This window comes from Myxocyprinus asiaticus, chromosome 41 (genome assembly GCF_019703515.2).
Source record: "Myxocyprinus asiaticus isolate MX2 ecotype Aquarium Trade chromosome 41, UBuf_Myxa_2, whole genome shotgun sequence".
NCBI lineage: Eukaryota > Metazoa > Chordata > Actinopteri > Cypriniformes > Catostomidae > Myxocyprinus > Myxocyprinus asiaticus.
Genome location: NC_059384.1, coordinates 26,081,248 through 26,108,414, shown reverse-complemented (window position 1 = coordinate 26,108,414; position 27,167 = coordinate 26,081,248). Strand labels below are relative to the sequence as shown.

At 38.8% G+C, this 27,167-nt stretch overlaps 1 protein-coding gene across 6 annotated transcripts in view; it reads right to left on the bottom strand.

Moving 5' to 3' along the window:
• LOC127432005 (E3 ubiquitin-protein ligase HECW1-like) overlaps positions 1-27,167 on the bottom strand; it is a 160,372-nt gene that overhangs the window by 51,496 nt on the left and 81,709 nt on the right. For 4 of the 6 annotated variants that reach the window (XM_051682728.1, XM_051682727.1, XM_051682729.1 and 1 more), the window contains 9 exons: positions 21,677-21,819; positions 21,232-21,332; positions 19,145-20,464; positions 12,801-12,902; positions 7,008-7,158; positions 3,628-3,737; positions 3,372-3,493; positions 2,604-2,789; positions 1,201-1,335 (listed from right to left, as the gene is read on the bottom strand). In XM_051682728.1, coding sequence (XP_051538688.1) covers positions 1,201-1,335; positions 2,604-2,789; positions 3,372-3,493; positions 3,628-3,737; positions 7,008-7,158; positions 12,801-12,902; positions 19,145-20,464; positions 21,232-21,332; positions 21,677-21,819 — 2,370 coding nt within the window. The remainder of the gene's footprint in view (positions 1-1,200; positions 1,336-2,603; positions 2,790-3,371; positions 3,494-3,627; positions 3,738-7,007; positions 7,159-12,800; positions 12,903-19,144; positions 20,465-21,231; positions 21,333-21,676; positions 21,820-27,167) is intronic. The other 2 variants (XM_051682730.1, XM_051682731.1) reach the window with 2 other exon arrangements.

The following is a 27,167-nucleotide window of genomic DNA, read 5'->3' as shown; positions in this document are numbered from 1 at the left end:
TACTCCCAGGTTCCAAGCTGTTCTGTTTGGTGTTAGTGTAGTTGAACCAAGATGAATAGTGAGGCTGTGGTCAACAGATGGGTTGGCTGGGATCACGAGGAGTTCTGTCTTGGCAAGGTTGAGCGGAAGGTGGTGTTTCTTCATCCAGGCCGAAGTGTTCGAGAGGCAGGCAGAGATATAAGCTGAGACAGTAGGGTCATCAGACTGGAATGACAGGAAGAGCTACGTATCATCTGCGTAGCAGTGGTAGGAAAAGCCATGTGCCTCAATGATCGGTCCCAGTGATGTTGTGTATATCGAGAAGAGGAGTGGTCCAAGCACTGATCCTTGAGAAACAGCAGTGGTCCGCTGGATTGACTTGGACACATCTCCTCTCCAGGAGACCTTGAAAGATCTGCCAATGAGGTATGACTCAACCCATCCAAGTGCAGTTCCTGTGATGCCCAAGTCAGAAAGGGTGGACAGGAGAATCTTGTGGTTCACTGTGTTGAAAGCAGCAGACAAGTCAAGGAGGATGAGGATGGATGATCTGGAGTTAGCTTTTGCAATCGCAGGGTTTCAGCTACTGACCAGAGGGCAGTCTCTTTTGAGTGTCCTTATTTTGAAGCCAGACTGAAGTCTGTCGAGTAGGTTGTTCTGTGAGAGAAAAGCAGACAACTGGTTGAATCCGACCTTCACAATAGTTTTAGACAGGAAGGGTTGGAGAGAGACTGGTCTGTAGTTGTTGACTACTGTCGGGTTATGTGTTGATTTTTTGAGCAATGGTGTTACTCGAGCCTGCTTTAATGTATTGGGAAAGTTTCCAGTTGTGAGAGAAGTGTTGATAATGTGTGTAAGTGCTGGTAAGATTGATGGAGAGGCAGCTTGCATAAGATGTGAGGGGATAGGGTCAAGTGTACAGGTGGTAGGACAGTTAGAAAGAAGCACTTTAGAGACCTCAGTCTCGGAGATAGGGGAGAAAGAGGAGAATAGAGGATGGGATGTTGGAAGAGAGTGGCTGTGGTGTTAGGTGTAGAGAACTGGCTGCAGATGCTTGCTGCTTTGTCAGTAAAAAATGTGGTAAAGTCATCAGCAGTCAGATAAGTAGTAGGATGTGGTGGAGGAGGATAGAGAAGAGATGAGAAAGCTTTACATTTATTGTTATATATGTGTGTGTGTGTGTGTGTGTGTTTGTGTGTGTGTGTGTGTGTGTGTTTGTACCTCTCCTGCGCTGTAGCTGCGCAGTCTCTGTAGGTGTTGTCTGTGTGTGAGGTGATTGGGCAGCCGGCCATTCTGAAGGGGAATTCTGGGGTCAATGAAGGTTGTTGCACGACTGTTGTGGTCCACAAAGAATGACTGGCAAAGCACAATTACACAACATGCTGACATTGACCAAATCCTAACACAACTGAATCTTTTAGTAAATAGTGAAAATAGATTTCATATTATGATAGTCTTTCAGGCTCTATAAATGAATGTAAATTAATTAATTAAAAATATTTCTGATGCAATTAAAATAAGTATGGGTATGGACACTTATTATTTTGTTTATATACATTTTAATATATTATATAAATCAATTATATAAAAATAAATTTTATTCTTCATAAATTAGTGATAATCAATACTTTTTTTTAATTAAAAAATGTAAATATGTAATTACCATATGTATGGTATGGACATTTTAAAAAAAAAATGTTTTATAAAATGTTAATATATTATATAAATGAATTATATAAATATCAAGAATCTGCTTCATAAATTAGTGTTTGTTAATGGATTTATATTTGAATCCAAAAATGTAAATATGTATGTAATACATTTTAATTATTTATTTATTTTTTGGGTATGGACAATTTTTATTTAGAAATGTTTATGTATTATGTAAATTGGCTTCATAGATTAGTGTTAATTAATTAATGTATTTTTAATGCAATTAAAATATTTATAGGCACTGACAATTATTTTTTTTTATAATTAAAAATGTGTTTTGAGAGGATATATTTATTAATTTAATCATTTTTGTAATATAGTATATATAATTCAATTATATAAAAACCAATTATAGGCTTCATAAAGTGTTAATAGATTTTTTTTATTAAAAATATTAATGTAATTAAAATATGTATGGGATGGACAATTATTCTTTATTAATTTATATATATATATATATATATATATATATATATATATATATATATATATATATATAATATATGAATCAATTATATACAAATAGATTAAAGAGATCATATATTTTTAAAATATGTATAGATTTATTATGTTTTAATAATAAAGTATGCATGTTACAATTTTTGTATAGGTATAGACAATTGTTTTTTAAAATACATTTTAATATATTATATATAAATTAACTGTATAAATAAAGTAAATATGTAAAATTCAAGTAAAATATGCATGTAATTAACATGTGTATGGGTACGGACTAATATTTTCCATAAATCTTCAATGTTCCACAAAATAAATTATGTATTATTACATTTATTATTATTATCAAAAATATTTTCATTTTCATATCATTTCCATATTGAATTGTAGACAACTTAAGAATCCACAGTTCAAGAATCAATGCATATATTTAAAAGCTGTTTGGAGAAGCTCACCTTGCCCTGTTGGTCTGTTTTGATTTCCCAGCCTCTGGGGAGCTCCAGTGGAGTATCTGCAAATTTGTTGAGGAAAGTTACGAGGTCGCGGTTGTGCTGATATCGCTCAAAGTTGTGTGCATCTCGCCGTATTTTCAGAATCATGTGCTTTAGACAGGTGCTGCTGGTAAACATCCTATATGCCCCCTGAGGGTAAAAAACGCAGATAATTGTGATCTTTAACGTGTTGTTGTGTACCAATGAAAGTATATTAAACACATACAATAGTGAAAAAATAGTTCCATAGGATGATGCGTTTCCAGAAATCCTTAAGCTATAAATGAATATTAACACACACTGAACTCTAATAAAATTCAATGAATGCTTTGTATTTATGAGGGCAAGGCTGCATGAAACAGCACACAACCATTCTCACAGATCCACGTCTCGGTCAGCACGCTTTATCTTTGACTTGTTAATGTCTGTTATCTTTCTCCTTTGCTACTGCAGGACACCAAGAGAGCGTATGCAATCAATAAAAAGGGAACCTGCAAATAGATCAATCAATTTAACTGAAGTGCAAAGACTGCTGCTATCTACAGTACATGATGACAGAGTCAGTTCCCAAGTGCTGAGTATCACTTTCATATGAATAAAACATCAAGAAACATCTTAAGAATCACAGTGTGCAGCTTACAAATGACTAATCACTGGTCTGAATATATACTGTATCTGCAACTTAAAGCACACAATTTACAAGTATAAACATAAAAACATGCTTTAACTTACATAGTTGGCATGGAGAACAGTGAAGAATTCTGGGTGGGTGACAAACTTCACAGCTGGACATTGAAGCAATAGTGTGACGTTCTGATTATTCACAGGAGATGAATGACCTTCTCTTCTCTGATCTGCAAACATCACAGGTAAACATTCCATTGAACCACATAAATAAGCTGGGACTTAAAAATGAGCCAGCAGCACTTAAAAAAAGTGTGAATGTCATTGGATTAGATAACAAAATATCAAACCAAGTGGCCTTTACCTGCAGTCTGTGGTGTGGATTCATTCTCTGTATCTGCACTGCTGTTCCTCTCATGACCACGACTGGCCAGTTCATCATCTGTGGCCATGGTCCTCTGAATGTTCTGATACCTGCATTCAACATTATCATAAACAAACTGTAATTGTACTTACAGAATAACACTATACTGCTAGTAGATCTCTAAATAAGTTTCTGAATTTTGAATACAGAAAATATTCTGCCTAATGTTAGATAAAAAAAAAAATGCTGATTCAAGCACTGGCATTTTGACTTAACCATTGCATTGTTGATGCAATGAAATTGCATTCCATTGGTGACTGAAGCTGTTGGTCCCAAATATTCTGTTAAACTTCTCCTTTTGTGTTTCACATGAGAAAAACAGGGTGAGTAAATGATGTCTTGTTTTCAATGATGAGCCACTGGTGAGTAAATCACAAAGTTTCCATTTTTGGGTTAAACATTCCTTTAGCATTGTACATTGATTAAATAGTTAGTAAGTGAATATCCTGCTAACATGGCTTTATCTGTAAAAGATTATGCCAGATATTCATTCAGGGAATTCATTTCAGATCTCTGCTCAAAAATCAATCCTTCTTATGCCAGACACAAACATGAGCTATCAGTGTCATCATTGGTATATAAGATATGCTCACCTAAACCATAAGATGAGAGAGAGAGAGCTAGAGAGAGATACCAGAGAGATAATACCATTGGATGTCTGTCCATTAGTGTCATATTCTGTCCTTTAATATGAAACATTAAACAACAAACCTACTATTTTTAAATATTGATTTATGTGCACTCAGGATGTGAAACAGATGTTGGCTACTTCTGTAATTCTGTGATCTAATTAACTAAAGATTATATGTTAATATATATATATATATATATATATATATATATATATATATATATATATATATATATATATATATATATATATACCAATCAGCCACAACATTAAAACCACCTACCTAATTTTGTGTAGGTCCCCCTTGTGCCGCCAAAACAGCGCCAACCTGCATCTCAAAATAGCATTCTGAGATGATATACTTCTCACCACAATTGTACAGAGTGGTTATCTGAGTTACTGTAGACTTTGTCAGTTCGAACCAGTCTAGCCATTCTCTGTTGACCTTTCTCATCAACAAGGTGTTTCCGTCCACAGAACTATCAGCATTAGCAGTTACAGAAATACTCAAACCAGCCTGTCTGGCACCAACAATCATCCATGTGATTATCTAATCAGCCAATTGTGTGGCAGCAGTGCAGTGCATATAATCATTCAGATATGGGTCAGGAGCTTCAGTTAATGTTCACAGCAACCATCAGAATGGGGAAAAAAATGTGATCTCAGTGATTTGGAGTGTGGCATGATTGTTGGAGCCAGATGGGCTGGTTTGAGTATTTCTGTATTTCTTGGGGGTGGGGGGGGGACGCTTAGAATGTGAAACGAGAGAGTAAGAAGAAGGTATGTACTTTTATAATATATAATACATTTTACATTTTTATTTAATCTTGTTATTATCTTTTAGCTCATACACAAGGTGTCCAGCTTCGATTTAGAACCACTGTTTTATGATAGAAATGCCACATTAAAAATTATTTCTTAATTGATTTTAAGAGTACACATCAAAGCATGCAAAATCAAAACATGAGATATGTGTTTTATAATGTAATTAAGAAGCACATACAGGTACCTGTTTAATCAGGCAAGCTCTGTTGAATGTCATGACAATGTCACTATCTATTAGAACTTTCAGTCTAAAGTTCACACATATAGAGAAATATTTATGGATTCTTCAGATTGCTTGAAAAAAATACATATATCTTGTCTTTTCCAGTAAAACATGCAGTCGGAAAAATATGTATTCAACTTTGAAACTCTCATATATGTGTGTTATATTTATATAGAAAGCTAGATGGTCCTTGAGCGTTGTTTTCAGTGAGCTGTCAATCAAAATTTGATTTCAATTATTTCACTTTCCATTTGTCTTATTGCCATTTAAATATGTTATCAGTCTTTCAGTCTTCATTCATCTACTTTTGTTCATGGTTTATTATGTTTGATCTGTTTTATATTTTAGATATTATAGTTTACACACTTAAAGATTTCAGAGTATTTGTAAGATTTTACACATCGGGGGGGGGGGTCCCCCACATGATGTTTTGTTTAGGTCCCCCCACATGATGTTTTGTTTAGGGCTAGAACCGGCACAGTGTGAGGGCCAAATGTTCTAATTAGTAAAAAATTATAATAAGGCTACTAAATGGGTCAGATGATGTTGATCTTCAAATCTAGTGTTCTGCGCAGGTTTGTGTGATGGTTTAGGTTAAGGGGTATTGTTAGGAAATAGAAAATTTCATCAGCCTGATGTAAAATCAATGGAAGTCTATGAGATGCCCTTACTAATAAAGTCAAACAAACCTGTGTGTGTGTGTGTACTTCTGCATTGTGGATGTGTTATAGTCTCACTACTTTATTTTTGTGATTGTGTGTTATGCATTGTGGTAGATTTATTGATTTTATTTGACAAATAAAAATAAAAAAATCTCTGTGTTATAGTCTCAACCATTCATTTCCTACAGCGAGTGAGTGTTGCACTTTTTATTACAACCACTTAGACTCATTGAATCAAATCCAATTTTTGTGTGTGTTCAGATGGCAACTGTAATTAAAGTCCCCAAGCCATGTCTCACTCGGTGAGGGGATGAGGGAAACCATTTTTATTTACAAAACAAAACAGCAATTTAACCTACAGTAATCCAGTAACTCCAGACATAGAAAGTTACTTACTTGGTAAATGGTAATTTACACAGTTATTTTAGGCTAAAGACCACTGATTCCTTAGAACTGCCTGAACAGCCGTGCTGCTCCATAAACAGTCAATTATTTCATTATGCTAGATTCCGAACAGATTTACAGCTGACTGGGACTGTGGGAGAGTTCTTTATCAGTCAGTTCTTTATATTAGTCTTCCTAGCATGTCATGTCTACACATAGGGCACCAAATAATAACAATAACCTTGAATATTTCTATTACCAGTAATTCTTATATTGATTGCTTCAGCATGTGTGTCCTCTAGATGGCACTATCACACAAATATATTTGAATAGAGCTACTGTTTTCACTCCATTCAGTCCAATAAGGTCAAATCATCAAAGGAAAACAATATTTGTAGGACTAGTTTTCACAGATTGTTTATTACAGAACTTAACTCAAGTCTTTCTGTGATTATGCATTAAAAATATTTCAGCACAATATGTGTTTATAGAAGAATATGTAAAATCAGCATATACAAGGAACATACAAGCAAACACAATGTCACTGAGGAGTATAAATGAGTATATTAGAGTGTGTGTGTGGGTTTTTCCATACCTCCTGTTGAGCTGCTCCATCTGTTGAGTGGAGCCGGATCTCTGGATGCCCGTGCACTTGGCCGCATGGCTGGGCATCTGCCACGTGGTGGTGCGGTTCACATGGTCCACATAGAAAACACGGCCATGACGGTCTATCCTGGCCTCCCAGTCTGTGCCAGATAGACAAATACACAATCATTATAAACATGACACCAATCTAGTGTCACAGCATGTATATTTCTAGACAAATAAAACAGAATATGCATTACAAACACACACACACACACACACACAAACTTGTTTTTATATCATTGTGGGGACTCTCCATAGACTTCCATGCATTTTATGGATTTTATACAGATCTAACGATAATTTCCTACCCTATCCCTAAACCTAACCCTCACAGAAACCTCTCTGCATTTTTACATCGTTTAGTATGTTTACTAAACCATTTCCCTTGTGGGGACTGCTGGCTGGGCCCCACAATGTAGGTGATCTCAGGTTTTACTATCCTTGTGGGGACGTAATATAAACATGCACACGTACACACACACACACACACACACACACACACACACACAGAGAGAGAGAGATATAGAGAGAGAGAGAGAGAGAGAGACACTTTTACACATATTTTTAGATGTTGTACAGCCACAAATAAGATAGCGTTATACTTTGGACCTCGGCAGGCTAGTGCACATAGATGGGAATAGGATAAATTCCAGTGCATAACATCACAAAATATCAACCCAACTGGCATCTGCAAAGAAATACAAGACCTTTTCTCAAAACTAACTTGAATTTTCTTTCACTTTGCCATATTTTGCAATTACTTATCTCAAGTAAGTTGTCATGAAGTCAGTTCAGTTCCCCTCAAATTTACATAGGTGTCTAAGCAGTGACCACAGCTTGAAAATGCCACTTGGTATGATATATTTTGTTATGTAATGCAATGAAATTCAGGCATTTTTAGGTGTTACTTAAGTGTGCAAATATGATTTGAGACAACTGTATATCAAAGTACCATGGTATTACCATCTGATACCATCACTGTAACATGGTACCGCCACAGTTCTTTTTTTGTTTTGTACCTACTCAAAAACAAATTAAGCAAAGGCAACTCGAACCTGAAAAAAAAAAACAAACAAAAAAAAAAACATTACAACACTCTCTTTTTTAATAAAATTATTAAACTTGCAGCTGTTTGTAAATACATGTGTATCAGTTATATACTCGCTTAGCACTTTATTAGGAACACATGTACACCTTCTTATTCATGCAATTATCTAATCAACCAATCGTGTGGCAGCAGTGCAGTGCATAAAATCATGCACATACAGGTCTGGAGCTTTAGTTAATGTTCACATCAACCATCAGAATTGGGAAAAAATGTGATCTCAGTGATTTCGACTGTGGCATGATTGTTGGTGGCAGATGGGCTGGTTTGAGTATTTCTGTAACTGCTGATCTCCTGGGATTTTCTCGCACAACAGTCTCTAGAATTTACTCCGAATGGTGCCAAAAACAAAAACACATCCAGTGAGTGGCAGTTCTGTGGATGGAAACACCTTGTTGATGAGAGAGACCAATGGAGAATGGCCAGACTGTTTCGAGCTGAGAGAAATTACGGTAACTCAGATAACCACTGCACAATTGTAGTGAGTCACATTGAACCATGAGGCGGATGGCCTACAACAGCAGAAGACCACGTCTTATTAAGACCATAGTGTTTCTAATAAAGTGCTCAGTGAGTCTAGGTCCGTTCGGTTACATTTTATGAGATGAAGTGCGTTTCTAATATCTTCAGGCAATTTTACATCACTTCTTCCCTCCATAAAATAGTTTAACCACAAATAGAACTTAGCCTAAATGTGAAATAGCTCACTCATTCACTATTTCCTATATAGTGATTGCCACACAATGCACTATATAGGGAACAGGCGGTGACTGATCAGATCAGACTGAAAAAGTAAACCTATATGCCGGCTGATTTAAGTTATCTCTGTGAGATGGTCAATGAAACGCAGAAGCCGCGAAAAGATAAAATATTTTTATCTTGCGGAGTGAGTGCTGTATGCAGTCATGCAGACAAAGTGGCTGATGTCTCGTGAACGAGCTTGACAAAACCTCTATCCGATTAGCTGCCCGTGATGCATTTCTCCCTTTGAAAATATGGAACCTTTGGCTACCCAGACATAAATGCCCATTTAAAACTGCCTTTTGTTACTTAAAGTTTTTATAATGACTGGAAAGAAGATTCACATTGAAATAAAATAATAGGCCGCTGCTTTCTTTAAACATGAAGAGAGTGTAAAGATGCCACAAAACCTGTTAATTGCAGTTCAGCAACAAAGGAAATCAACAGCGATCAGTCAAACAAAAACATAGATATAATCTATTAGACAATGAAAAGAACCGATCGACTGTTCCACAGAGATCAGACATACTTGGCTAACGTTAACTGCACTGAAGCTGATGCAGTTAATTCGTTTTTAAAACCATAACACTTTCCCTTGGTGCTCAGCCTTCCCCACGAGCCCGATCTCCGAAGCAGTCACAGGATATACAGGTGCATCTCAATAAATTAGAATGTCGTGGAAAAGTTCATTTATTTCAGTAATTCAACTCAAATTGTGAAACTCGTGTATTAAATAAATTCAATGCACACAGACTGAAGTAGTTTAAGTCTTTGGTTCTTTTAATTGTGATGATTTTGGCTCACATTTAACAAAAACCCACCAATTCACTATCTCAAAAAATTAGAATATTTTGACATGCCAATCAGCTAATCAACTCAAAACACCTGCAAAGGTTTCCTGAGCCTTCAAAATGGTCTCTCAGTTTGGTTCACTAGGCTACACAATCATGGGGAAGACTGCTGATCTGACAGTTGTCCAGAAGACAATCATTGACACCCTTCACAAGGAGGGTAAGCCACAAACATTCATTGCCAAAGAAGCTGGCTGTTCACAGAGTGCTGTATCCAAGCATGTTAACAGAAAGTTGAGTGGAAGGAAAAAGTGTGGAAGAAAAAGATGCACAACCAACCGAGAGAACCACAGCCTTATGAGAATTGTCAAGCAAAATTGATTCAAGAATTTGGGTGAACTTCACAAGGAATGGACTGAGGCTGGGGTCAAGGCATCAAGAGCCACCACACACAGACGTGTCAAGGAATTTGGCTACAGTTGTCGTATTCCTCTTGTTAAGCCACTCCTGAACCACAGACAATGTCAGAGGCGTCTTACCTGGGCTAAGGAGAAGAAGAACTGGACTGTTGCCCAGTGGTCCAAAGTCCTCTTTTCAGATGAGAGCAAGTTTTGTATTTCATTTGGAAACCAAGGTCCTAGAGTCTGGAGGAAGGGTGGAGAAGCTCATAGCCCAAGTTGCTTGAAGTCCAGGGTTAAGTTTCCACAGTCAGTGATGATTTGGGGTGCAATGTCATCTGCTGGTGTTGGTCCATTGTATTTTTTGAAAACCAAAGTCACTGCACCCGTTTACCAAGACATTTTGGAGCACTTCATGCTTCCTTCTGCTGACCAGCTTTTTAAAGATGCTGATTTCATTTTCCAGCAGGATTTGGCACCTGCCCACACTGCCAAAAGCACCAAAAGTTGGTTAAATGACCATGGTGTTGGTGTGCTTGACTGGCCAGCAAACTCACCAGACCTGAACCCCATAGAGAATCTATGGGGTATTGTCAAGAGGAAAATGAGAAACAAGAGACCAAAATGCAGATGAGCTGAAGGCCACTGTCAAAGAAACCTGGGCTTCCATACCACCTCAGCAGTGCCACAAACTGATCACCTCCATGCCACGCCGAATTGAGGCAGTAATTTAAGCAAAAGGAGCCCCTATTAAGTATTGAGTACATACACAGTAAATGAACATACTTTCCAGAAGGCCAACAATTCACTAAAAATGTTTTTTTTATTGGTCTTATGATGTATTCTAATTTTTTGAGATAGTGAATTGGTGGGTTTTTGTTAAATGTGAGCCAAAATCATCACAATTAAAAGAACCAAAGACTTAAACTACTTCAGTCTGTGTGCATTGAATTTATTTAATACACGAGTTTCACAATTTGAGTTGAATTACTGAAATAAATGAACTTTTCCACGACATTCTAATTTATTGAGATGCACCTGTGTATATATATATATATATCAATTATATTCCCCTATAACAGAACATGTGACTCGATTTGACAGCCAAAATTTAAACATGTGAATAAAGATTTCTGCAACAGACATTCTTTTTTTTTTACATGCAATAATAATTTAATTTTGGTATAAAATTGGAAGGTACAAATACTTTTTTTTTTATTTTTTTATTTCAAGTGATCCATTTAAAATCCTCTTGGCTCAAAAATGTAAGGGGGCACATGCCCCCTCAGTCTGAATGGGCATGATGCCTCTGAGAAGTTAGGCAGAATGTTGTCCCCAGTCACCATTCACTTTCATTGCATATTTATTTTCATAAAATTAAAGAGGCTGTCAATCCCTAATATTCTGCCAAACATCCCCTTTCGTGTTCCACGGAAGAAAGAAAATCATACAGATTTGGAAAGACATGAGAGTGACCAAATGATGACTGAAAGACAATTTAATTAGTGAACCCTTTAAATACATTGTTTGATTTACAAGATAATTTAAAACTCATTATGTTTTGACTATTTTTGCAGTAATAATGTAGAGTGCATGATTAATGCTTCCCAAACCATCCACATTTGAAAAACACCTATCCTACTAGTTTTGCTTTCAAGATTTATTCTAATGGCATATCAAATGGCTGCTCTAATACTGCAACAGAAAAAAAAAAGCAAATATTTTTTGCAGTGTTGTATTAGCCTCATTTGACTTTCTAGCAATTAACCAAGGTCTTCAGAATTACTCTGCTTCAAGAAACATTCTAGTTTAAAATGAAAGCATTCTAACTGACTTTCTTTTGAATGACAGCTTTAAACATGAACTCGGTATGCATACTCACCCTCTGTCACTACAGCAACTATGAAGAAAGCCCTTGAGAGATCAGCTCATACTATCTCTTATCTCTTGAGAGACAATCTCATTTATGTCAATTGTGCTTTGAGTTCCTTGGAAATCCCTCTTGAGCAGCCAAGTACATGACAACAAAGACTGTAAAGAACAATGCTTACACCAAAAAGCTTAAGATCTTTCCATTTATGAAAGCCCTTGCCCTGCTCATTTGCTGGATATTCAATGGTATTCAAAAGCAGGACTTGATTTTATAAAACGACCAGGATATTGAGTGTAGTAAGAAAGTAAATAGAAATGAAATAGGTAAAGCAAAATGTTGACGTTAAAGCCAGCACAATTTCATCTCTCTTTCTTATTTCAATTTCATGACCACTGAACTATATTGGCGCTTAACTTTGGGTAACATAACAGCTGACTTCACTTGTGGAAGAATCAATGTAATGGTCTCAAAGGAAAGGAAGATAGAAAGGAGATAAAGTAAGTAATACCACTGAGATGGACCAGGATATAATTGTAATGTTATTGGTGAAGACAGTATGATTGTAAGATCAATGTTGGGAGTAAGCATTCACAAGCTTGGTCTGATGAGATGGAGTGACTCTCATTTCAGTGACTTAAACTGTGATCAGTGCCTTTCAATGATTCAAATACACAAATTGTCCCACAAGCATAAACACACACCTCAGTTGCAAAGACCAGTGTACAACTTACAACCGCTACTAACACACAAGCAAACACACACATTCCCAAGCAACTGGAGGAAGCAGGTCAATGGCAAAAGCGAGGGTAAGGTGTGACTCAGGAGAGCTTACTTGGTGGTAATGGTTCATCAACACTTGGGTAATAATGGAGGTCAGGCCGCAAAGCAGGAAGCTGAGTGATTGCATGATGACTGCATTGCATATGACAACTGCCTATAAAAACAAATGAAGGAAAACTAAATATGGGCCCATGACTTCATGACTATCTACATGTCGAAAATATAAATTATATATAGGGTGAATTCAGGTCAGTTGAACCACTTTAGTCCTCTCAATGTCCAAAACGGGCCCAATTTTTTTTTTATTCACCCTATATATAATTTCACAAAAATAAATCCGTAAAGATCATGGACTGTTCATTAAATGGGGTCATTAGAGGTGAAACACTAGTTAGACAGAGTCATTAGTTGCGTCCGAAATCGCGTACTGTCAGAGTATGAACTGTATTTGATAAAGGACGCACAGTACGTTCTTTAGGTATCCATGCGAGTAGTGTGAATAGATTCCAGAAATACTTCATCCGGGAATGTAGGCATTGTCCCGTGACCCGAATGTGATGTTATAACAACAACCGCAGAAATAATGTATTCTGGTTTTGTTAAACAAGCACCATTTAAGCACAAAGAATAACTTTCTTGGTGTATATATATATATATATATATATATATATATATATATATATATATATATATATGTGTGTGTGTGTGTATATATATACAGTATATACACACACACACACACACACACACACACACACACACACACATTATACAGGTGCATCTCAATAAATTAGAATGTCGTGGAAAAGTTCATTTATTTCAGTAATTCATCTCAAATTGTGAAACTCGTGTATTAAATAAATTCAGTGCACACAGACTGAAGTAGTTTAAGTCTTTGGTTCTTTTAATTGTGATGATTTTGGCTCACATTTAACAAAAACCCACCAATTCACTATCTCAAAAAATTAGAATATGGTGACATGCCAATCAGCTAATCAACTCAAAACACCTGCAAAGGTTTCCTGAGCCTTCAAAATGGTCTCTCAGTTTGGTTCACTAGGCTACACAATCATGGGGAAGACTGCTGATCTGACAGTTGTCCAGAAGACAATCATTGACACCCTTCACAAGGAGGGTAAGCCACAAACATTCATTGCCAAAGAAGCTGGCTGTATCCAAGCATGTTAACAGAGAGTTGAGTGGAAGGAAAAAGTGTGGAAGAAAAAGATGCACAACCAACCGAGAGAACCGCAGCCTTATGAGGATTGTCAAGCAAAATCGATTCAAGAATTTGGGTGAACTTCACAAGGAATGGACTGAGGCTGGGGTCAAGGCATCAAGAGCCACCACACACAGACGTGTCAAGGAATTTGGCTACAGTTGTCGTATTCCTCTTGTTAAGCCACTCCTGAACCACAAACAACATTAGAGGCGTCTTACCTGGGCTAAGGAGAAGAAGAACTGGACTGTTGCCCAGTGGTCCAAAGTCCTCTTTTCAGATGAGAGTAAGTTTTGTATTTCATTTGGAAACCAAGGTCCTAGAGTCTGGAGGAAGGGTGGAGAAGCTCATAGCCCAAGTTGCTTGAAGTCCAGTGTTAAGTTTCCACAGTCTATGATGATTTGGGGTGCAATGTCATCTGCTGGTATTGGTCCATTGTGTTTTTTGAAAACCAAAGTCACTGCACCCGTTTACCAAGACATTTTGGAGCACTTCATGCTTCCTTCTGCTGACCAGCTTTTTAAAGATGCTGATTTCATTTTCCAGCAGGATTTGGCACCTGCCCACACTGCCAAAAGCACCAAAAGTTGGTTAAATGACCATGGTGTTGGTGTGCTTGACTGGCCAGTAAACTCACCAGACCTGAACCCCATAGAGAATCTATGGGGTATTGTCAAGAGGAAAATGAGAAACAAGAGACCAAAAAATGCAGATGAGCTGAAGGCCACTGTCAAAGAAACCTGGGCTTCCATACCACCTCAGCAGTGCCACAAACTGATCACCTCCATGCCACGCCGAATTGAGGCAGTAATTAAACAAAAGGAGCCCCAACCAAGTATTGAGTACATATACAGTAAATGAACATACTTTCTAGAAGGCCAACAATTCACTAAAAATGTTTTTTTTATTGGTCTTATGATGTATTCTAATTTTTTGAGATAGTGAATTGGTGGGTTTTTGTTAAATGTGAGCCAAAATCATCACAATTAAAAGAACCAAAGACTTAAACTACTTCAGTCTGTGTGCATTGAATTTATTTAATACACGAGTTTCACAATTTGAGTTGAATTACTGAAATAAATGCACTTTTTCACGACATTCTAATTTATTGAGATGCACCTGTGTATATATATATATATATAATGTTTTAAAAAAAAATGTATCCAGTGTGTAAAGTGTCCAGTCGATAAGCACTTCCGAATCTTGCCGGAAATAGGTCATCCAGGTATTATTTTATTTCATTATATTATTTTATATATTATTATATTACTATTTTATTATATTTATTTCATCCAGGCTTACTATTTTATGAATACTGAGGATTCAGACATACTACTCCACTGGCATACTGTTTTTGGCATTCTATATAGTAGGGAAGTATGGATATTTGGACACAGCAATTGTCGCTTCTTAACAGGAAAGAGATATTCAACACTGTACCTAAGTTTCAGCAGATATTGGCTGTCAAGCTTATCATTAACAAGTTCTTTGGTTTCATTCAGCAAGAAACATAGTCAATTTGAAGGAATTAAAAGAGGTATAGCACATTTATGTTGTTGTTGTGCCATGACACATTCTGCCAATGTTTTAATGAGAAATTAATGAAAGCTTTTCAATGAACCAAATGGGTCAAGTCATCATTTATTTGCTTCATTTAGTTTCTCATTAATATTTTCTCTCTCTAACCCTTATAATTGCTGTTTTATGCAGCTGTACTTTTAAGACTTCTGTGTACACAAACCAAATGAGTAACAGCACTCACACACAGGCTATTGGGTTTGCTGTTAGGTCCAAGAAATTAATTGCGAAGATTTTACCTTTAGGGCTACAACAGCTTGTCACTGGGGCAGTGCCCACAAAGGTACACCCACTGTACCTTCAGTGCCCACAAAGGTATGCAAAATGTACCTTCTTTACACCTTAATGTATTTATATGTACCCTTTGAGGACAGAAAAGACACTTAGGGTGTATTCACACTTGTAGTTCGGTTCTCTTGGTCCTCTTGGTCCAGACCAAAAAAGAAAATGATACATTTAGTCCTGGTTCGCTAAGTGTTCACACTGGCATTTTTAACACTGAACCTAAAGATACGAAACCAAAGGCATCAGGAAAAAGTCACAACCTGATTGGACAGCTTTTATGACATATATTTTTTGATGGAACTTTCCGATCATCCAAAACAATGCTGGCTGCTGGGCGAAATGTGCTCGTTAGATTTATATGTATATATGGTGGTATTTTTACCAGCTGAGAATAAACGAAGAGCTAGTAAAACGTGTAAAGGAGTCAAAACAGCACCAGGAATTCCTCAGATGCACACACAAACGAAGATATGCTGCAAGGACGGCTGATGGTGGTTCCGACACCTGTACCAAACTGTAATGGGCAACATAGCTCCTATGATGAGAAGATCCAGATATGCTTGAGGTCAGTATAAGGCAAATTACTTCCTGTTTTTGGTCTGTTTAGATGTCTTTGGTCCATGTTGCATACATATATCAATCGAACCGCACCAGAGTTCGTTTGGAAGCGGACCGAGACCCACTATTCAGGCGGTCCCGGTCCGCTTGTTTGGTGCGCACCAAGGTTCGGGTGGCAGTGTTCACACTGCGTTCACACAAACCTGCCAATTGTGAACACATCCTTAAGGTACTAATATGTACCCTTTCAGGACAGATAAGGTGTAATTAAAGTTACTATATAGCTTAGTTTTAATGGTCTTCTTGGACTGGTGTCACGTTTAAATGTGTTTTTGTTCACGTTTTGTGTTCATGTCTTTTATTTTGGAAGTTTAGTTCCTGTTTTGTTGTCATGTGATTTTCTGTTCCCTCATGTGATCTTGTCATGTGTTTCCCCTGTTCATGTGTCTTGTTTTCATTGGTTCATTGTTTGAGTATCTTGTTTATTAGTCTTGCCTTTTCATTGGTTTTAGTTTATTAGTCTTGTTATCTCGTTTACAGTCTGTCTGCTGATTGGTTGTCATGTTACCCTTGTCCATGTATTTAAGCCCTCATGTTTGCCATTGTCTTTTGTCAGGTATTGTTTTGTGTAACGAAGTCAAGTCAAGTCAAGCCAAGTCAGTTCGTTTATGTTTGTTATGCTTTGGATTCACATTTTCGGTTATCTCTTATGTAAATAAACTGCACTTGGGTTCTTCACATCATCATCGTCTTTGTCTGCCTGTCATTGCTAAGAATACGTTACAGAATACCTGACCGACTATGAACCCAGCAGTTTAGCTCCTGCGCCTACGTCAGGGGAATCGTCCCCTGGAGGAATATGTAGAGGACTTCTGCGCTCTGGCCTGCAAGGTTGGCTTTAATGATATTGCCCTCAAGGACTGTTTCCATTTTGGGCTGAATGAGCCGCACACGCCACACCAGAACCCACAGTCATGACCACCATGCCAGGGTCCCACGTCATGGTCGCCGAGCCAGGGTCCCACGTCAATGTCGCTGAGCCAAAGTGCCACGTCATGGTGGCAGAGCTTGTGCCACCTTCTGCCCCGGATCCCGAGTCTGCTCCATGCCATGTCACAGCCACGCCTGAGTCCTCTCCATGCCATGTCACAGCCACGCCTGAGTCTGCTCCATGCCATGTCACAGCCAAGCTTCAGTCTGTTCCATGCCATGTCACAGGCTCATCTCTGTTCAACAAGGCAATGCACACACCTTCCACGGTCAACGAGCCAACCCCCATGCCTGCCACGGCCAACAATCCAGCGTTGCAAGCCTTGTCCATCCCAGAGCCAGCTCTCACTGGGCTATTAGAGCTGGAGTTGGTTTCCGCCTTTGTGCCCATCCTGAGTTCTCCTGATCAGCCTGTTCCCCCCAAGTCACCGGCTCGACCATTGCCCCCTCCAATCCTTCGGCTCCACTGGGGATCTCCATCCCTATGGCTCCGCCTTGGTCCTCAGCCCCACTGGCTCCGCCTCAGTCTTCCAATCCCCCAGCTCCGCCTTGGTCCTCTGAACCTTCGGTGCTGCCTTGGTCCTCCAAGCCTTCGGCTCCACCCTGGCCCTTCGAGCCTTCAGCTACTCTCCGGGCTGCCAGTTCTCAAGTTTTGCTCCTTGAGCCTCTCACGGCTCCACCTTCCATGGCTCCACCCCTCGAGCCTCTCATGGCTCCACCTTCCACTGGCTCCACCCTGGTCTCATGCTCCACGCCTCAAGGACCCCATCAACCCACGCCCTTTCTCGCCAGGCCACGCCTCATGTTTGGGCATCAGGAGCCGCCCCTTGTGGGGGGGATATGTCACGTTTAAATGTGTTTTTGTTAATGTTTTGTGTTCATATCTTTTATTTTGGAAGTTTAGTTCCTGTTTTGTTGTCATGTGATTTCCTGTTCCCTCATGTGATCTTGTCATGTGTTTCCCCTGTTCATGTGTCTTGTTTTCATTGGTTCATTGTTTAGTCTTGTTATCTCGTTTACAGTTCTGTCTGTTGATTGGTTGTCATGTTACCCTTGTCCATGTATTTAAGCCCTCAATTTGCCATTGTCTTTTGTCAGGTATTGTTTTGTGTAATGAAGATAAGTCGTTTATGTTTGTTATGTTTTGGATTCATGTTTTTGGTTATCACTTATGTAAATAAACTGCACTTGGGTTCTTCACATCATCATCGTCTTCGTCTGTCTGTCATTGCTAAGCGTACCTTACAACTGGGAAGTAAGTTTAGCATTCTGAAAGTTACAGTAAGTTTGCATAGTACATTTATTTTATCTCTTAAAAAATGATTAAGGACATTTTGATTCATCATGACATGACCCTTTTAAGCACAGAAAGAAAAAATTTGTTTAGTAGCATGTATACTGATTAAATAAGTGTCTATTTCTCATATCAAATAGAGCTGGAACCTTAACATGAAATAAAAGTATTACACTTTTTTTTATGTATTATTTTTTTATATTCCATTGCACTTTTTTAACATAAAAAACACTTTTGATCAACTGAATCCCAGCTCATATCAAGTGAGTCACTATCCACTGCCATTGTATTGAAAAGGCAGATTGAGATATTCATTAAAACATTCACATTTGTGTTCCGCATAAGAAATAAAGTCATACGGTTTGAACAACATGAGGGTGAGTAAACTGCAAATTTTTATAATTGAACCATTCTTTTAACTAACATCTAAGCATCATAATAGCAAAGCATGATTTGCTCAAGGGTTCCTCACCTGAAGACCCAACACTTGGTCCAGCTACTGGTGACTCCTCGCCTTGGCCTTCTATCAGGGGACTGTCTTCTGACAATGACCCCATCCAATGAGCCAACCCGTCTCCCGGCTCTCTCACATCTGGACTCTGCATAGAGTCCGAGACAGATTCAAAAGCACTGTTCTCCTCCTCCTCTTCCTCCTGCGAGGAGAAAACAGTGCTCTCCGACAAACGGGTGCTGTCTACCGAAGAAAGGCGCGTATGGCTGCAGAGATGGTTATGCCCCTCGTAACCTGAGTTACTGTAACAGGAAGTGCTGTAACAGGACGTGCTGTAACAAGAAGTGCTGTAGCAGGAATTGTCGCATAGTTCACACTCACTACGAACCCTCCTGCTTCCACCCCCATCTTCGTTGTCTGGCTGCAGAGTGGACGGTGAAGGCCTTTCACCCTCTAGAAGCTGGTTGAGTTCAGAAAGACGCTCAATAGAGAGGCTACGTGGCAGGGTTCGATGGCAACACGGTCTGGGACACTCTGGGACTATAAATGGAGACTGAGCTTCGGAAACTTCATCCTCATCCACCTCTTCCTCCTTGTCCTCTTGGGGTTTGACAGTGAGCTCCTCCGAAGATTCTGGTACCTCATCTTCATCTTGACTGTCATGGTGGTGCTGGGCTGATGGCAAGCTGTGCAGCAGATGATGAATGCGGATGTAGTGCGACCGGGGTGTCTCAGGTTCACCGCAGGCTGAGGCGATGACCGTCTCTAGCTCGGACACGGGAAGGGAGCAAGGCCGGCTCTTGCGCTTCAAGGCACTTCGCATTCTTGGGGAACAAGTTTCTTCCACATTTCCATCTCTTTCTACCCTCATTTCCATTTGCTCAGAGCCCATGCCCTCCTCAGCCTCTACATGCTCCATACCTAAATCTGCAACTGGTCCTGTGTCACCTCCACCTGTACTTTCAATAGCCTCCAATGGAGTCTCACACAGAGTTTCCTCTTCAGTTTCAGTTGTATCATGACTCAGTATTGCCTCTTCATTCCTCCCCTCCCCATGGCAGGTTACAAGATCACTTACTCCTGCATTATCTGATCCGTCCATCTCTGAATGGGACTCCTCTCTGGGCTCAGTTGGGGAGGTAGGCAGCACAACATCCTGGGTCTCTACCTCTGGAGGACATTCATCAGGGATCTCTGGCATGCCAGGCCCCAAACTCAAAGTATCCTCCATCTGTAGATTGGCAGCAGCTGGTAGGTCCTCCGGACTGGGCACTTGAACAGCCTCCTGGTCTGGTACTGCATCATAGACTGGCATTGCATTGAGGGACACCTCCTCATCATCTACCAGAGAGAACAAGCAAATCCCAGTTTAACAGGCATGCTATTAAACACTGGCACCATCAAAGACAACAACGAAAACTTTTCTAGAAACCTCATAAGTGCACTGGGTTCCTGTAGGTCAACTGGTAGAGCATGGCACTAGCAATTCTAAAATATTGTTTTCAATTCCCAGGAAACACACAAACTGATAAAATGTATATGTTGAATGCTCTGTAAGTTGCTTTGGATAAAAGTGTCTGCGAAAATGCATAAATGTAAATTTATTTGAGGAATAGTTCACCCAAAAATTAACATGTTGTTATCATCTAACTAGCCTTTATGTCACTTCAAACAAGTATGACTTTCTTTCATCCATGAAGCTTGAATGAGATTTGAGAGCTGCAGAGGATGGGGGAGATATTCATTAAATAAAATTTCTGTAATTACATTTTCCTCACAAAATAAATCTATCATATGGCTTCAGAAGACTTTAACGCACAAGTCACTTTGACTACTTGACTTTGGACTCCATTAACATTGTATGGACCAAAAAAATCATATATCCTTCAAAATATCTTTGTTTGTGTTCCGCAGAAGAAAGTCATACAAGTTTGAGATGGCATGGGGGAGAATAAATGATGAGAAAATTTTCATTTTTGGATGAACTATCTTTTTAATAAAAGAAATTGCCAAAATAATGAATATATAAATGATCAAATTATTTGTACTATTGGTTTAGCTCATGTGTTTGTGAGAAAAAGACATAAAATAGTCAAAATCCTGCAGACCTGGATAAATAGAGGAGGTTATCTCAAACCGAAACTGCAGCTGTCCATTGACATGATCTGTTGGAAGCCGCCGGCCTAAATTGTAACTCACCACACGGTCCCTGTTTACACACATGAAAGATAAGGATGCTTGACAGTTTAAAATCCCACAGAGTAAGAGCAAATGTCGAGCATTTAACCATAAAATATATAGAAAAGCAAACTCACTGCAGGAGCCTACACATGCATTATGTATCTTCTTGTACATGAAAATGTAATACAAATTGATATTTTAAATATTTTCAAATATTTCTACAAACTTGGAGGAAAAAATATCACACAAATGACACAGTAATTTGATTAGAAGCTATGTAAAAAATGTATTTCAAACTCATGTTCAGATAAAATGTGAGATGAAATGTTTAGCAGTTAGTAGGTGCATAGCCAGGCATCCTTATCAACCTACCCAATAGCATGTTTTTCCAGCAGCCTCTGTACAGGCACGACCAACTTCCCCAGGAAGCGTTTGATGATGGGTCTGCTCTTGGCAAATTTATCTTTCACCTCAATCTCCAACGCATCCGTCGGGAGGGATACAAAGTTAAATCGCTGTGAATAAATAAGAACAATGGGCTTGTTGAGTATTTACCGTAGGCCGTCTCAGTTGTATATCTACAGATAGTTGTCACTGTCTGCAATCTGTCTAGATCCTTCTCTTAGCTTTGCATGATTTCCATTCCATTTCATTAAGTTTATTACTTCAAAGGATCATTGTAAACCCTAATGCTCAAAATAATTGTTTGATTAGGTAAAAATTAAATCATACAAATTAGTTCAAATTAGTTCTTTCTTTGAGTTCACAAAACATTTTTTTTTTTTCATGTTATTAATGTCCTGACCATATATTGTGATCAGTTGAATGCCATTTTGGTAAATAAAAGTACCAATTTCTTTCCATAAAAGCAAAATCTGTACATTATTCCAAACTTTTGGCCACCAGTGTGTATATTATATATATATATATATATATATATATATATATATATATATATATATACACTACCGGTCAAAAGTTTTGAAACACTTATTCTTTATTATAATTTTTTTTTTTTTCACATTTTAGAATAATAGTAAAGTCATCACAACGATGGAATAACATAAATGGAACTATGGGAATTATGTTGTAACTAAACAAAATCCAAAATAAATCAAAACTGTGTTATATTTTAGCATCTTCAAAGTAGTCACCCTTTGCCTAGAATTTTCAGAAATGTACTCTTGACATTTTCTCAACCAACTTCTTGAGGTATCACCCTGGGATGCTTTTTAAAAAGTATTGAAGGAGTTCCCATGTATGTTGGGCACTTATTGGCTCCTTTTCTTTATTATTTGGTCCAAGTCATCAATTTCAAAAATGTTTTTTTTTTATTATTATATTTTAGATTATAATGAAATAAATTAATATGGTGGCACAATTATATTTTTGTCTATAAAACTAATTTCAAACATTTAAGCATAAGCCTTCAGATCAAAAGATTTTTAAGATCATGGGAAACATTTCGGTCAAGTGTTTCAAAACTTCTGACTGGTAGTGTATATATATATATATATATATTGTAGGGCTTTACTGGTTGTTTAGATCAGTGTTACTATCAGAAATAATTTCTGTAGTTATTAATTAATATTTGAATTAATCAATTGAATCTAACTCATTAAAACCTCATATGGGGCTCCAGTAAATGTAGTGTGCTACGTTTAGGAGCAAGTTTGATTATTAGCAATAATTAATAATTATCAAAGATAATTATTAATTATTAAAATCAATAGAACATTGATGAGAATCAATGTTAGCTTTTTAAAATCCTTTAAATCAACAATTATCAAAGATAATCGTTAATTGTTAACATCGATGAAACATTAATTAAAATTAACACTAGCTTATTGATCATTCAAATTCAATCATCAAAGATAATTATCAATTATCAAAAATAAATAGAATATTAATAAGGATTAACATTGACGGGGCACCACCCTGGAATCAGGGACTAATAACCAAATAGTAAAACAGTCTCAATATTAGATTGTTTTCTTAGGAAAATCGGCATCCGAAGAATATCGATTTTCCGGAAAAAAAACAATGAATGAGGGTTTGAATCCGAGCACTGACATCCCGTCAGCATGACGCAGGCGTATGCAAAACAAACCAAAACACTTCTCTTTGTAATATAAACAAAGTTTATTTATGCAGTAATATCAATTAATAATTAATACAATGCAGTCAATAAACTTCCGACTTACAACTACAAACTAAACAGTGATATGATTAGATATGGAAATAAAAATAATTCTATAACACATAAGGTTTGTGTGTGTGTGTGTGTGTGTGGGTGTGTGGTTAGTATGAGAGAGAGAGAGATGATGGCCCTAAAGCCGATTTCGTGATCGTGGGAGAGAAAACAGCCGTTAGTTCATCGCTCAGAGACGTGGTGGACGGCTCGTAAACAGTCCCGCGTTATTTGACTCTTTAATGGATAAACTCAGCTGCTGTCTCACCTGCGATGGCGAAATTGCACAACAGTCAAATTTGGTTGGACCACAATACAGCAAAACAAATTTGTGATAATTAATACCCTGAGTATTAATAATGAGCGGACATGGCGGTCCGTAAACTGTACAAGCAAAAACCTTGAAACACAAGAATAACACACTATAATATTCTATCTCTGACCAGACGTAAACCTCTTACTTGAATCGCATGAGGACACAGGTAGAATGTGTTTTCCTCTGTCCTTTAACTCTGACCCAGTTCCTTGAGGCTCGTGTGATGACGGGAGGCTGTTTCCTCGCTCTGTCAGTGGGCGGTATGGCTGTTGATTCTTGGCAGGCTGGCGGAGAACTCAGAAATGTCGACTTGATTGAAGATGGAAGAGAAATCTTTAATCTCTTCACTTCTGTAGGCAAACGGATGAAGATGCGAATTGCTCGGCGGTCTCCTTCGGATCCGTTAGAGTGTTCGGTTGAACACAGAGTAATCTCAACTCGTCCAGCGAGATGGAGATTGTATGGCTACAGTTTCAAGTCGGACGTTACTTCCTTGTGCCACGAGGTTGCACCGGAGAGCAGCGAAGAGCTGTGTCCACACGCTGCAAACAAAGTTGCTGCAAGCAACTCACGAAAACATTTCAGAGGTATTTCAACTCCTGATGATATCATGGTTTGAGGTGATGTTCTGTTGTGTGCCTCATCCAATAGGAGTTGAGAGTTCGATCCTTTAATGAGTAAGGCTTCATGGATTTGTAGTCTGTTTTGGACTCCCTTTGTTTGATTTTGGCGCGAATTTATATCAGTAAGATTTACGACTTGGAAGGTGGGGGCTTGAGTTAGGTTTTTACGACTTCTATCTGAATACATGAGGCCCAACATTCCCCCCTTTGTTCTGAAGAGTTGGTTGTTGTCCAGCATCTTTAGAGCAACTGAAGGGCCGAACAGTTCTTGTCGGTTCACAGTAACCTGTGGGTTACGCCATCCATGTATTCCTGATAGGAAAGAAAAATGGTTGCACAGTCCATACAGTTCAATAGAGTTCACAGAGGCTTTATCGTCTGGACAGATATTGAGGCACATCTGGGCATAGAACTTCTAGCGAAACTAAAACTACATTCATCACATATAAACATTTCAAGTTATTGGAAGGCACATCATTAACCATAACACAATCCTTTATTGTTCTTTGGTCATAACACAAAATCAAAGTAGAACCTGACATTGGTTACTAGGAACAAAATGTTAGAGGAAAGGAGTGTTAAAGGTTAAAAGGCTTATCCTTGGAAATGATGGGGTTAACCCGTGGGATGGGCTCAGACTGGTGTGTAAAACGCGGCTGTATGAGAAGTGAGTCCAGTCTGGCCTGTAGGTGTTGAATGTACCTGTACATGGCGTGTGCAATAATTGCGATGATGATCCAACCACTAAGGAGGAGCCAGAGGGCAACCAAACTGATAGGGTGTTCTCGGTAAGATGACGATCTGCTTATGTGACTAGGAAATATAGTGGTCAAGCCAGTCGGTTTGAGACTGAACTTCACTAATTTCATCCCTTCAGCCTGAAGCTGCTGTTGAAGGGTGTCATCAGCGGTGAGGCTGTGACCTCTAAATGCGTCCATGATCTCAATTTCTGCGTCATGTTTGTTGACGTTGAGATAATGGAGGACAATATCGTCAATGTGCACGGTGGCTCCTTGGGGAACCATTAAGAACACCATTTGGTTTGGTAGCCTTAGTTTAGTAGCCTTAGTTTAGTGGCTGTATCATGGCAGTCATATGACCTCGGTGGCTGGTGTGTTAACGAGCCAGCGATTGCCTGCTCGCTCTACCTTTGTCTCTGTTCCTTCATCTTTGATGGACATGCTACCATGACACTTGTTCAGGGAGGTAGTTAGTCACCTCTCTAACAAAGGGGTTGCGTTTTGACAAACCCAATGAATGTACTTTGTCTTGGTACACATGTTTAGGTTAGGGATAAGGTAGAGCGAGGGGTCCTCATCATGGTCGGCGAGTGTTGGTTGTGTTTTGAGGTGAATGTGTGCATTACCTCTCTGAAAACCAACATTAATTACAGATTTTAGTCTATATATATTCTGCTTATGATGGTAGATTGAGGATAAATCCTATTTTGAGGTTCTGAGGATTTACATGGTTTGGAATTTCAATGCCAAAACTATATGCCAAGTGTATCTGTGAAGGTTGCACAACGGAGATAGTAGCAGATCTAAGGATTTGTTCGACAAGGTCTAGGGAGACCAGGTAAGCTGGAATCCTTCCACCACTCAGACTGTTGACTGAGGAGCTAATTTCCCTGAGGTCCTGCATTAGATCTCTAACGATACATGCATAAGTTGTTTTCTCTGACAAAGTCCCTAAAGCGTGCAAAGTGTTATTGATAAGAACAGAGTGCAAATTTACAGTGACTATAGTACCCTGAAGGGTTTTATTCAGGCCCTGTAATTGTTCTTATTGGAGTCGTCATCTCTGCTGGATTTTTGGATGATGGCGACGTGTGCATCTGAAGCTGGCGAACTGTTTTCTGGACCAAGTGGTCTCTGTATGTCAACCTGAGCCCACGTGTCCACGACGGCAGTCAATGAGTGGAGCCAATCGGTTCAGTAGGTCCTGGCCAACTAACAGTGGTTCCGTATTAATGGGACATATGTAAACAGGGTCTGTTAGCATCATCCCTTGAAAGGTGTCAATTCAGGCCCGTTTTGTGATAGACGACCTATCTTGCATGTAGCTTGTGATGCTTACGTTGTAGGTCTCTCTCTATAACGGTTTGCCAAGGGAGAGCTTTGCTCTAGCCACCTCTGCGAAAGTGTTGGAACCCATTAGACTATTTCAGAATCGGTGTCGAGTAGTGCGTGGGAGTTGAATGACCCATGTGTCAGGCGTTGACCTTACGGTACAGATCGCCCAAGAAGGTCAGAAAAGGAGGGTGTGGCATGTTAGGAGTGATTGTTTTGGGGAGCAACTTGGACGCTGTTCCCCTTTTCCCGACCTACAAAGTAAACTTTGGCGTTAACGGGGGGGTACATCGTCTAGTCGTACTGACGGGGATTCAGTGCCATGTTCCTTTGAGGAGGTCGACGGACCTGGTGAACAATGGAGCATGTCAAGCTTAGTTACTAACTCAGTCAAGTATCTCCTTATGTCCTCCATTTCTTTTCTCAAATCCTGTTCTCTGAGGGGATTTGAAACCTTGCCTACCCACTAACCTTCTTGTTTGGGTTTTTGTTCGAAACGTGCATTTCTTTTCGGCCGGCGAACGTTTTGTTGTTTAGGCCTGCCGTGACCCTGGGGATGTGTCTGGTCATCACCCCCCTGGTTCTGTTGCCTACCCTGCTGGTGGGGTTATCGGCGCCTCTGGGGTCCTGTTCTAGCATTCACCTTAACGCGAGGCATTTC